Raw genomic sequence first — 13986 nt, forward strand, 5'->3', positions numbered from 1 at the left:
TGAAAAGAATCTCGTAATGGTACCGGAAAGAGTACTCTTGAACTAGTGGAACATATTTGACTTTTGAGGAGATATTCCAGCAACCATTTGGAATTGGATATTTTTCAACGTCCTAAGCGGGTTTTTGAACCTCCAGTTCGGGTGCGTGTTAATAACCATATTTTAGCTTTGACGTCTTGCTTTTGTCATGTGTAATTGTTGGTTCCAGGGCTTACAGTATGTTAAACACTCTCGTATCCTTTTTCGATTCATACTTTCCGTGACAATTTCCTCGCAGTTTGCATCGCATGTTTCAAAAGGTCGTGTTTGAAAAGTAATTCGTGATGGAATGATCTCGAACGAAGCTCAGTCGCACTGCTTTGTGCTTCTAATCTGCCGATCTGTAACATTCTGAACATAGACTTAGAGTACCCCTTGCTCTTATTTTGCTTGCCTTGTTACAAATTCCGTTGCTAAGAATTGCAGTTTCTTCTGAGCTGGATTTTCTTCCGAGGTTTACATTTGCATTTTTTTTAATTTTATTTTTTTAAATCTAGTTATTATTATTTGGACCGGGGGTCTTTCAAATTCAAAGATGCTACACGTTCGGATTTAAAGTGCTCTGAGGCTCTGATCGTGCTTTTTCCCGTGGCAAATTCTTGCAGATATATAAACTTCAGCGCCGGATTCAAACAACCAATCCAATGCAAGACAGGCAACCAGAGGTAGGTCGTAGAATTTCTTCAAAAAGTTTTCATTAAACTCTTATTATATGAGTACAATCCCCTGATTAGGTAGTGGAAAGTTAGGGTTCGTTGCTCTTCCAACGCGAGGATATGCCCGAGCGATGCTCAGCCCTTGGATCGATGATGCCCGATAACCATATCTGCTGCTGAATTATGTTTACATATTTCTCGCAACGTGCATGTTGTTCTGGGTTGTGAACGGAGTGTCTATTAAGCGACTGTTAATGGAAGGATACAAGTCGTTGCTCCTTTTCTAGTCTTCAAGTTGTTCTTGCTGAGTCTCACGAAGAATTCATGCAGCTCTTTAATAAAAACTTGTTTGTGGTCGTTGCAGTTCTGGCCTCGGCAACTGTTGAAAAAATGGATCAGCTTTAGAGAGACTGGAGATGACTTTGAACGAGATTGTGAAACGGATGCCGATGAGTTCAGCGAGTCCGAAGAATTTGAAGATACTGATGGTAATAATATCTCTATTACACCATTTTCTCTCGTGTTCTCCCTGTTCTAGCGAGTGAAAGGAATGTGTGTGGTGCCACCGGACCCTGTGTATTTTTCGAAAGGTGCCGGTATGCCTTCGTTTTCGTAAACCGGGTGGTCAGTGTGAACGTTAACATGTCAGTGTCTGCTGTGTATCTTCAGGTGTTGGCGAGTCTGGTGATGAGGATACGAGGAGATTACTCGATTCGGATTTTGAGACAGATTCTGCACAACACGCAGGTCAGTATTATCGTTAACATTTGCATATCGAGGTTTCACTATTGAATTCACCGGTGGATTAGAAGTCACCACCTGTTTCAGTGTTTCAGATGTTTCAGAATATGAATGTGTATGTCCTCTGTGTAGTCTTCGTACTAGTAACTCGTATATTTATGTGCATTCCTGAAGTGGTGTTGTGGCTTGTTTCTTTGATCAAAGACGTATCAAATAAAAACCCACTTCCGCGGGTGCAGTCCGAGACTCTTCGTGAGCAATTTGTCGTCAACAACGAATATAAGTAAGTTCCTTTACAATATCTTTTGACCTTCGCGGTTTGGTCACCATGCTGATTTCCTGAGAATCGATAATCCTGAGGTGTTTACATTGAGATGGTTATTGAGTATTCTCATTGCATTTTTAGATTTAAATTGTGGTAGGACTAGCTTCTAAACTAGGATTGCTTGTCACCTTTTCTGACTCGCATTGTTCGAATGGAACAGGATTGCAGTTGGAACCTGGAATGTTGGAGGATTACTTCCTCCAGAAGATATTAACTTAGATGGATTCTTAGACTCATCCGACCCTGCAGACATCTATGTCCTTGGGTATGTATCTCTTATCACATTGTTTGAGGTGCTTGGACATATCCTCTCTCATTTGTACGTCGAGGGAAAAGGACGCAGATAGAATCAATATAATGAACATTGATATATTTAGAAGATTAGGAGCATGTCGTCTACTTCTGTAGCCTATGCACTGCGGTGCTTACTTGTAAATGGGGTGGAGGTTTTTTCAGGTTTCAAGAGATTGTGCCACTGAATTCCAACAACGTGTTGTGTGTCGAAGACGACCATCCTACTGTCGTATGGGATGGCTTGATTCGGCAGGCTCTCAATAACGGTGTGAAGTGTTGCGAGAGACCTCATAGAAGTTGTAGTGCACCAACGTCTCCAAGGTGGAATGTGAAAGAAGACATTAGTGACGTTCCTGAGGTTTCTGATGTTAATGGTTTATTAAACACAGCTGTTGCTGAAGCAACCCTTGAATCAACTTTACTTTTTCAGAAGTTTCCAAATCCAAGCGATAACCATTGGCCCTTGGAAAGAACTGCACTGAAGAATGTGGATCAATCCCTAAAAAGAGTGACTAAGAATGTCAAATCATCCGAGGCTTGGCTCTACGAGGCCACCGTGTCTGATGATGTTACTAGAGGATCTCTGCTAGTCAATTCCTCTCCAACTCCTACCAAGCATTCTTGCAACCGATACGTTCGGATTGCAAGTAAGCAGATGGTGGGGATATTTATATCTGTATGGGTTCGGACAGAGCTAAGGCGTTATGTCAACAACGTCAAAGTTTGCGTTGTTGGTTGTGGAATTTTGAATTTTCTCAGGAATAAGGTGTGTTTTAAACTTTCTTTGCAGTTTAGGTGTGGATTTTTGAAGAACTCTCGTTTTGCGTGATCATGTTCTTGCTGCAATTCTGGTTCCTACATGTTATACTCCTAGTGAATGTGATTTAATTGACAACAATAGGCTTTAAGATTGGATCCCTTTGTCTTGCCCTAGATACTTTGCAGAGTTCTCACCAAAAGAGGCTTCTGTGCAGGGTGCTGTTTCTGTCAGTATGTGTCTTCACCAAACCAGCTTCTGCTTTGTGTGTACCCATTTGACATCTGGTCACAAGGAAGGTGATGAATTGCGTCGGAATGCTGATGTTGCTGACGTGCTTCGTCGCACCACGTTTCCTAGATTGGTAAAACTTTCTGGAGTGAAGCTACCAGAAACAATTATGGGACATGAGTATGTATCGTTCTGATTAGCACGCTTGCTCCGCTCAATTTATGCTGCAATGTTTGTAATGGTTGAGATTTATCCGTGAATATATGTTTTTAGTGATCCCAGGTTCCACATCTTGGAACCGTGTCTTGTGGTATAGTTCTCGTTTCAGGTGCTTTATATAAATGTAGATGATGGAATCTTGTAGGCACTACATTTAAGCCTCTAGTTAATTTTTTTTTTGTTTTTTTTGTTTTCTACTATGTGTGTGTGTGTGTGTGTTATTTGATTTTCTTTGTATTAATCCTTTGATGTGTTGAATTAATGACGTGCAGCCGAATTATATGGTTGGGAGACCTGAACTATCGTATTGACCTACCGGATTTGGAAACATGGATTTTAGTGAACCAATCTGATTGGAAGAGTCTTCTTCCTAAAGATCAGGTAATACTTTCGACATTTTAGGTAGTTTACAGAAGATAGTATTTACCAGGATGATTGTTTTATCGTACAATCAGCTGTAGTACCTTTGGCGCTGGGATTTACTGTTGAGTGTTGAGCATGCCTTTTTGGGGATTTTACTATGAACCCTATTTCACTTGCAGCTAATGCTCAAACTTTTGTTCCTCAGTTGAAAGTAGAGAGAGATGCTGGGCGGGTCTTTCAGGGTTGGCATGAGGATGCTATTTCTTTTCCTCCAACATACAAGTTTGTGGTGGAATCTGATGAATACTTTGGTGAAGATACTTTCAAAGGAGACAAGCGACGGACACCCGCCTGGTGAATGAAGCCTCTATCTCTTTCCCATAAAAGCAGCACAACCGTTTTCTAAAATATTTTAGATGATAATGTTTACGGTCAGCCACATACCATATTTTAATAAAGTCATGCTTGTGATCTGAAGACTACTTTAATAACTATTCACGAGTGTTTTAACTCACTCTTTGGTCTAAAGCTGTTAGTTTTAGACATGTCTTGTGTGTTCTGTATGCATAGTTTGTGATCATCTGAAGAACTTTTATATTTAGTTCCTGTTCATGAGGGATTTCGTGTATCTGCAGGTGTGACCGAATCTTATCCCATGGACAAGGGTTGGCGCAGTTGAGTTACTTGATGGTAGACGCAAAGCTTTCAGACCATCGACCCGTTATTGCGAAGTTTATGGCCGAAGTGGAAGCAGTAAGCGGTCGAAAGCTAAGGGAAGTTTGTAGGCATTCGAATGATGCAAAAGTTAACGTTGAGGAGCTCTTGCCTAGAATTTTGCCTGTCAGCAGGTTTCACAGCTTACACAATCACGAGGTATTTTGCTTTTAGGTTTTTTTTTTTGATTTGTCAGCCACATATTGAATGGTTCCTAATCATCATGTTTTTTTAATAGGATTTAAAATTTTGGTTAATTTGACACCTCCAAAGAATTCTCACTCTTCAGGCAAAGTTTGCTAAGTTTCTAGTAATCAGTTTACTAGAAGTCCCTCATCATTTTACGTTTTTACTTTTTACTTTTTCCCCTTTTATTTGCTTTGTATTGTTTTCTTTTTTTGTTCTTTAGCATCACCTTCTGCTTCTCTTTTAATTTTATTTTTTCTTATTTATGAAGATTTATTTTATGTTTGCAGATAGTTTTGTGCGGATATTGGATAGTAAACTTTTAGATAATTACTAGTGTCATGCTTATAAGTGATTATCATGCTTGTGGGTGAAGAGATTCTTGACGGCTTTATTTGTTATGGATCCTGTCATCAATCACTATATTATTTTCTAACTGGTATTAGTAGTTCCGTGGTTGACAGTTCATCATAAATTCAAATGTATAGCCACATAAAGTGTGCAAGAGGCTAACGAAAATATTCTTGAAGTGATTCGGGATCCCACAAGGATCCCATTAGGATTACAACGAGTTGAGCGTTAGAGAAACCAGTTATATGGGAATTCTCTCACTCTTAACAGTGTTTCAGTTTCTAATTTTTGTCATTTTGAATCGTTAGCAGCATATCGAGCACTCTAGGATAAACTCTAGCCAAACAAGCATTATTGGCGCAAACATTTGTTAGTGCAACATGGAAGTGGCCTCATCAACTTGGTATATCACCAGGACTTCGAAGGTCTCCACTGGCTGTGCTGTTGAGCTAGTTACCAGTGGGTGTTAAATGACATCCTATCATTATTTGAGGTATGGCTAGATGCTATAATGAGTCTATGCTTGTCAGCGGCTAAAGTGCAGTGAACATGTTCATGTGTCTGTTGAATTTACTTAATCAAGTCCTATTTTTGGTTTCAAATGCTCGTGTGAGCTCCCGAAACCCGAGTGAAACGTTTCAGGATACTTTCAATTAGTATGATTTGTAGAAGACATTACAGGACATCTGTTTATACCGTTGTTTTATGGGTGCAGGGTCAGGAACTCAAGGGTAGCTGTGAACTTATATACCTAACTGGGTTTATGTAGTTATAAGAGATAGATGTATATTATACTAAACAAGCCCATGGTGGTCATTACACTTACTATGGAGTGCAAGTTGATCCATTTGTAAAAATTTAGGAAGTTCATTGAACTTCTTAGCGCCTTTTCAACACCTTGTCTACCTAAGCTCCCATTTCAAAGAGGTATCTGGGTCAAGTTACTTGTGGCGTTGGTTGTTAGTTGAGTATGATGAGAGAAAATGTTCTGAAGTTCAGACACGTTTTGGTTCATGCTCGAAGTTTTCAGCATGGAAGGACATATCCAGTTTAATTAGTGTAGGTTTTTCCACGGCAGACTGTTGAAATTAATTTGATCGGCTTTGATTACCTGGTCTATGCTTTTGGAAGAGTTATTTTAGTTGATTTTTCCTGTTTCTTTAATGTGAAATGTGTCCGACCTCGAGCAGTCAGAAATAGGAATCGTTTTGGGTGCTGTCGACTGTGTCCATCATTCATACTTTGACGTATATAGTTACTGTCCGTAATGCGCATATTGCTTTGAACTCGAGCCGAAACAAAAAAATCGACATTTTGACATCGAAAGAGTGCTAAACCCAAGCTTGAAGGTGTAGTGTTAGGTTCCTCTTCCACTTTAATGGAACTATGGCTTAAGGTGAGAAGATGGAGGGGCTGCCATAACTGCTGTGATGAGTCTTTATCAGCTCAACCTGTTTTGTGGTGGCAAGGACAACTGCAAGAACCATCTTTGAACTCCAGAAAGGTAATATACTTTCATTGTCAATATGTTGTTTTGAAATGACGGCCTTTGCTCGCTTCTGGGCAATAGTTACCTCCCGCTTATCCCTCCACGTTCGAACTAATAATTGCATATTCAACTTCATTTTGTCCCCTTGGTATGAACCTTAAATTCAAGTTTTCACGCAGAAATTTTCAGTCTCAGGGTCAGCCAACTAACCTGTCTCTGGGGCAAGTCAGGGGTAGCCTTTCATCATGTACCCACAATGAGGTACAGGCAGGTGCAATGACTAGAGCACTTTTAGAAGTGAGGCCTGCATTTGAGATTATCATGAGCAGCCATAGCCGTTTTCTGAACTGTGTACTACGCAATCGCTTTCCTGAGTTAAGTTGCGATACTGTGATTCTCTTTGGACTTGTGGCACGGAAGTTTAGCAAGCCTGTGAGGTAGTAGTTTCTTGCGTTCACTGAGATTACCAAGAACATGACAATCAGTATTCGAGCAAAGTGCCCATTAAAAGTAGCCACGGGATCAGAGATGACTGCACTAAATGTCTATGGCTGAAAGATTAAGGTTCATGAACAAGTTCATTAATTAATGAAAGCGAACAATGTGTTTCTCTCATTCTTTGAATGTTGAAGATTTTTTTTCCTGGACGTATGCATGAAGTGCAGTGAATTTTCAAGACAGCATTGCTTAGAGATATTGTTCTGATGAATGTTTTAGAAGTTCCAAACCTCAGAAGAGGGATGCATTCTTCGACAGCACTGTATGAAACTATTTTTGTAGATCGAACCATGTGTGCTTAGGCGTCCGTGCAAACAATGAATAACAATCTCACCACTCATTATAGCATTTTATTTTAGAATATCGTATTTTTTTTGCTTTGAGAAGATTGAAAAGTACTTGAATACATGCAGCAAGCTCTCTTCCTAAGAAAGTGACGAGTAGCATGATTGAGAATGTTAATATATTAGAACCAAGCAACAATTTAAATTTGAGCAATTTGTCGACTTACTTCTAAATTCACATGTCAGGAATACGTGACTATTTGTTTGTTTTTCTTATTTTACTGTGTGACTATTTGTTTGATTCCATCGTTGTTTCTTCTTTTATTTTATTTTTGTGTTTTATCTTTTTTGTTTAATAAATATTCCAGTAAGGTTTGTAATGATTTTGGACAATTTCAAGGTTCATGTAGTTTGTACTTGTTGAGAGCATTAAATGTAGTCGGCGCTCTGTATAATATAGTTGACACTCTCCATAATATTTACTGTAGACTACAGTAAATACCATAGCTATAGTATTTGAAATGTAGTGGAGAAGAACTGTCTATCCTCTCCCCTTTCTCCTCTTGTATATGAGACACAACCATATCAATAGATTTTTATGTGTGAAGCTCTCTCTCTTTAAAAACTCTCTTATGTGTATTACTTACTATTATTCTTGTGTGTGTGTGTATGTGTGTGTGTATTACTTACTATTACTCTTGTGTGTATATATATTACTTAATACTATTCTTGTGTCTTTCTAAACATTTTCAACACGTTATTAGCACAACTCTCTTCTACACACTATCACAATTTTTTTTTTGCTCTAGTCTTGATTCTTCAAACTTATTGCTACTCTTGCTCATTGTCTGCCTCATGATCTTGCTGCACTTCTTGTTGGCCCCTCACATATTAGTTGCTTGCTTAGAGTACTTGTTCCATTCTCGGCCCTACTTACTTAAAATACTTGCTTAGAATACTTGCTCTAGCCTAGCCTTCCTATTGTGCTTCGCGCCTGCTACCAAACTGACCGTTGACTATCGCCGAACAACTATCGACCCTGCCATTGCTACTGACTGCAAATTGTCGTGGTCCTTGCCATTGTCATCCCTCGCCTTGCTGCAGCCGCCCTATTGTTGCCACCTGCTGCCGCCAAAATGTGCTGCCGCCGTCCTACTATAAATTTAAATTTCCAAATTTAAATGCTTTCAATAGTGAAATGTATAAAATTGTCTCACAATTACGATTATGTGAACAAAGCATCTCTGAAGAAAAAATGATTGAGAAAACTCTCTCTACATTTCTTCATGTATCTGTAGTGCTTGCACAACAATACATGAACATGAAATTTCAGATTCATTCTGATCTCAAGTCCTATCTACTTCTTGTGGAGAAGCAAAATGAGCTATTCTTACACAATACGGAAGCTCGTTCTATTGGAACCACAGTTCCAGAATTTCATGCACTTAATATTTCAAAATCTAAGAAAAAATTATATAAACATGGAAACATGCTTATAAGTATCAGGGTAGTCATAGTCATGACCATTTCTATCCACATGGAAAGAATAAACATTGTACTATTAATTATAGTAGAAAACAAAAATCAAAGATGCGTTCTTACTATAAGTGTGGAATGATTGGACATTTAGCACATGTGTCCAATACTTCAAAATATTTTATTTAAATGTTCCAAAAAAATAAGAAACTACGAGCTGAGGCTCATGAAATGCCATGGATGCATCAATGGATTCAATTGGTGTTAATTACTTAGATGCTTATATGAATGACAAAACCTCTAATGATGAATCAAATGATATGCTCATTGATTCTGCAACAATACATACTATCTTGAGTGATAGATGATTTTTTATTATAAAATCTTCAACTTGGCAAACTAAAAATATGATGACCATGGCTGGAAAAAATGCGTTTTGTTTCTAAGAGGGCACAACAATAGTAAAATTATCTGCAAGTTCCATCATAAAATATAAACATGCAATGTTTGCACCCTTACTACTTTAGAGTCTGATCAACTACCGAGATGTGCGTATCTATGGTTATCACCTCTTGACCGCCATTTTAAATAGAAAAGAGGTTTTGGTTCTTGCGAAGAACCATAAAGTTGTTAAAAAAGCTTTTGCTACAAAAAATGGTTTATACCAAATTGTGATTTGGTCTCCAATTATATTTAATTTTGCATCATCTATCACAGAGAGTCATTTTTCTCTCTAGCATGGATGATTGGGACATCCAAGCTCTATGTTATTAAGAAAGATCATTGCATATATAATTGGATATAATTTAAAGCCCACGGATGTAGATTCTGTGGAATTATGTCGTGCATGAGTACAAACTAAGATGATTACTCGGCCTTCAATTTGGAAACTCCCACAAGAATTACCACTAATGCTTGAAAGATTGCATGGTGATATTTGTGGTCCTATTAATCAAATATCATGACCATTTCATTATTTTTTGGCCTTTGTTGATGCATCAGGTAAAAAATCACATGTTTTATTATTATCAACTCAAAACATGGTGTTTGCCAATCTTATATCTATGCTTATTTATTTTTGGGCATATTTTTTTGATTATTCCATAAAATCATTATATATGGATAATGCAAAAGAATTTGCATCAAAGTCTTTTGAAGACTATTGTACTGCAACAGAAATTGAATTGATATATTGTATTTCATATGAACATGGTCAAAATGGACTTGAAGAGTCATTTATAAAGCATATACAACTCATTATCTGGCCATTCCTCCTTCACGCAAATTTACGTACATTTATGTGGGGTCATGTAGTTTTACATGTTGCAGCATTAATATGCCTCCGTCTTTCTTTTCTTGAAATTGTTTCACCACATGAGCTCATTTTGAGTCGTGTTCCAAATGTATCTCACTTATGAGTATTTGATTGTTGTGCTTGGATTCCAATACCAGAATCTCAACGGCGTATCATTGGAGCTCATTGACAAGAAGGTATATATGTTGGTTTTAATTCATCAAGCATTATTCGTATTGTTGATCCATCAACTGGCATATTATTACGTATACGTTTGCAAAATTGCCATTTTGAAGAAAATGTATTTCCATCTCTTCAAGCAGGAGTATCCAATCAACAAAAAAACAAAGTATTTGTATTTAAAGCACAAAAAATGTTTACAATGAATCTCGATCTTAGGACATCTTTGGCAAAAATTGAAATTGTTAATATTTTTTTTATCTAAAATGGATTGCAAATGAAACACCTACTGGCTTCAATGATATTCGTAGAATTACAAGAGTTCCTATTAATGAGGCTCAAAATGCAGCTGCTCAGATTGCAGTGCCATTGACTACAATATCTCAAGTTATAATAACAACAACTAAAAGAACTCGTGGACTAGATAAGCAACCATGTAAGAAGAAAGCTATAATATTGACTAATCCTGGTATTATTTCTCAAGAAATTGCCACTCATCTTGCGGGACTACCAATTCATGATGATATATCTATGCATAATGTATCTTCAATTCTTGTGAAAAATAATCTTGGAATTGGAAGGAATAAGAACAAGTTGAATAAAGAATTATCTATTCTATATTGTGTTACAGATGATATTTGGGACAAACCATCTATTATGGTAGATGAATCATTTGCATGTATGATTATAGAAGCCTTTTCTTGTAAGAAAGTCTATCTTGAACCTCAAACCATCGAGGAGGTAATGCGTCGCTTTGATTGGTCAAAATGAAAAACTGCTATTGAGGAGGAGTATGCCTCTTTGCGTAAGAAGAAAGTCTTTGGTCCAATTGTAAATATTCTTATATCTTGCCCTGTGGCATATAAGATGGTATTAATATGCAAGCGAGATGTTCAAGGTCAAAAACTCGTTATAAAGCTCATCTTGTTGTTCAAGGATTTACTCAATGTTTTCGCATTGATTATGAATCTACATATTCTCCAATCATGGATTCAATTATATTTTGATATATTATTAGAATTATAGTTCATGCATCCTTGAGATGCATTTGATGGATGTAGTAACTACATGTCTATATGGTTCTCTTGATACAAATATTTATATGAAAGTTCCACTTGGCTTAGAAATAGGAACTCCAAGGAGACCTAGTCGAAGACAATATCATGGTACTAAATTATGAAAGGCCTTGTATGGTTTTTAAAATAATTTGGACGCATATGGTATCAATGTCTTCAAGATTATTTAATTACAAATAAGTTTGTAAGTGATCCACTAATCCCTTGTTTGTTTATCAAATGAAATAAAACTAGTTTTGTCATCATCACTGTATATATTGATGATCTTAACCTAGTGGGCACTATATCTACATGTGTTACAGCTAATAAGCTACTTATACATGAATTTGAGATGAAAATACTAAAAAAAATAACTTTCTATATTGGTCTTTAGATTTTACATCTAACAGATGGTAGCATTTTTTTCTACCAATTAACATATATTAGAAAAATCTTGCAAAGATTTAACATGATTGATGCTTATCCATTGTCCACACCAATAGTTGGATGTGGTCATGATGGTCATGATCCATACTGTCTATGCAAGGAGGAGGAGGAAATATTGAGAGATCAATATCCATACCTCACAGCAGTTGGAACACTTTTATATTTGGCTACATTTACAAGACCAGATATTGCATTTGCAGTTAGTATTCTTGCAAGACATAATGCACATCCAACACTATGATATTGGAATGACATCAAACATTTATTACATTATTTAAAAGCTACTGAAGACTTGGAATTATACTACATACAATCTATAGATACAAAATTAATTGGATATTATGATGCAAGATATAAATTTGATACTACAACAACTAAATCTCAAACATGATATGTGTTTTTAAAACATAAAGCTGCAATATCATAGAAATCAAAGAAATAAATAATAACTACAACTTCATCCAATCATGCAAAAATTATTGCCTTACATGAAGCATCTTAGGAATATATTTAGTTGCAATCAATTGATAAATTTATTCAAACAACCTGTGGATATTCATATGATGATTCTCTAACTATCTTGCATAAAGATAATACTATTTGTATTGCATAGATGCAAGTTGGTTTCATTAAAGGAAATAGAACAAAGCATATTGATCTAAAGTATTTTAATTATATCCATGACTTGATTGCTGATCAAGCACTTATAATTAAAAAAATTGAATCTGCAAATAACCTTATTAATCTCTTCACCAAAGTTCTCCCATTGTGCAACTATCGTCAACTTACTTATGGCATTGGTATGTGGCGACTTACTTTTCTTGAATAAGAAAATTATTGAGCTCTTTAAATAATTAAGAAAAATGATATTATACTCTTTTTCCTCCATCTATGGTTTTGTCTTTAAATACTATAAGATTTTCCTAGATAAGGTTTTAATGAGGTAACAATTGTTGATCTTGCGAGATTAAAGAAAAGTATAGATCATAATTCTATACAAATTTTTATATTATGTAAATATTATGATGAACAAGGAAGAGTGTTGAAAGCATTAAATATAGCTGACACTCTCCATAATATTTACTGTAGACTACAGTAAATACCATAGCTATAATATTTAGAATGTAGTGGAAAAGAACTGTTTATCCTCTCTCTTTTCTCCTCTTGTATATGGGACACAACCAGATCAATAGATTTTTATGTGTGAAGCTCTCCCTCCTTAAAAACCTTCTTGTGTCTATTACTTACTATTACTCTTGTGTGTGTCTGTGTGTATTACTTACTATTACTCTTGTGTGTGTGTCTGTGTGTATTACTTATTATTACTCTTGTGTGTGTGTCTGTGTGTATTACTTATTATTACTCTTATGTGTGTGTATTACTTACTACTACTCTTGTGTCTTTCTAAACATTCTCAAGAGTACGAAAAGATTTTTGCATTGTTCAGTGCCAATTGATTGATTGGCAATTTCCACAAGATATAACTTTGACTATCAATTAAAAAAAGGGAATATTAAATTGATCCATCTTACTTCCATGATTCAATTTTTGTGATTGTTTCTCTGATTTGGAAATAAAGAAACTTGTGAACTCATTCATTTAATTTCATCTTAATCTCTTGGCAAATCTAAAGGTGTAACATCAATGTTTTATGGCAAAAAAGAAAGAGGGATAAATAGTATTATGTGAGGATGTGATCTCCCAATGTGTGTTGGAATTGGATACTTATGAGTGCTCCAAATTGGAGATACAGGAATGCAAGAGAGATACTAAATTCCTTCTCCTAAAAAAGATCTTATCTCTATTATTGTCTATTGAATTTTAAAGTTTATTTATTTATTTATTATTAAAAAATTAGTCATAGAAATTGAATAAAAAAAATAAAGTAAATTGGTGTAATATTTAGGTGGATCAATTTAATAATTCCATTAAAAAAATGAAATATTTATTAAAACTATCTTAATAACTATTTTTTTGTTACAATAGTATAACATAGATATTATCAGTAGTAAAGAGGCCAAGTAATATAGAAGTATTATTCTAAGATTTGATTGTATTATTAAAAAAATAAACGAAGAAAATTAAGATGTGTAAAGACTATTATTATTATTATTATTATTATTATTTATAAATAACAAGAATAAATGACAATTTTATTACACCATCATTTTTTCTCTAAAAACATAATTATGTTAGATTTTTAAACTTCTAAAAAACCAATTTACATACTTGTATACATAGAAGATGTCTCTCTTTCTAATGTATTCAAGAAGAAATAATTCACAAAAGCTTAAAAAAATAGTCTCTTTAGTTTAAAGTCTATTATTATGTCTTTACTTCTCCACATCTATAGGTATTTAAAATTTAAGTATTCTTTTTATAATTTA

General features: G+C 35.5%; 1 protein-coding gene across 6 annotated transcripts; it reads left to right on the forward strand.

Annotated features, from left to right (window-relative positions):
* On the forward strand, positions 1–5993 carry LOC112275046 (type I inositol polyphosphate 5-phosphatase 10). Of its 6 annotated transcripts, none has more exons than XM_024504981.3 (14): positions 1–141; positions 278–382; positions 645–704; positions 1060–1183; positions 1365–1442; positions 1641–1719; positions 1922–2026; positions 2218–2821; positions 3030–3223; positions 3535–3643; positions 3831–3979; positions 4261–4498; positions 5185–5369; positions 5592–5993. In XM_024504981.3, exons 2-13 carry the CDS (start codon positions 329–331, stop codon positions 5248–5250), a joined length of 1860 nt encoding a protein of 619 aa, XP_024360749.1. In that variant the 5' UTR covers positions 1–141; positions 278–328; the 3' UTR covers positions 5251–5369; positions 5592–5993. The 6 variants fall into 6 exon arrangements, with proteins under 6 accessions (XP_024360749.1, XP_024360750.1, XP_090102140.1 ...); XM_024504982.3 differs by having other exon boundaries at positions 5188–5369; XM_090246014.1 differs by having other exon boundaries at positions 3867–3979.
* The last annotated feature ends 7993 nt before the right edge of the window (positions 5994–13986 follow it).

This window comes from Physcomitrium patens, chromosome 22, assembly GCF_059467195.1.
Source record: "Physcomitrium patens ecotype Gransden chromosome 22, ASM5946719v1, whole genome shotgun sequence".
NCBI lineage: Eukaryota > Viridiplantae > Streptophyta > Bryopsida > Funariales > Funariaceae > Physcomitrium > Physcomitrium patens.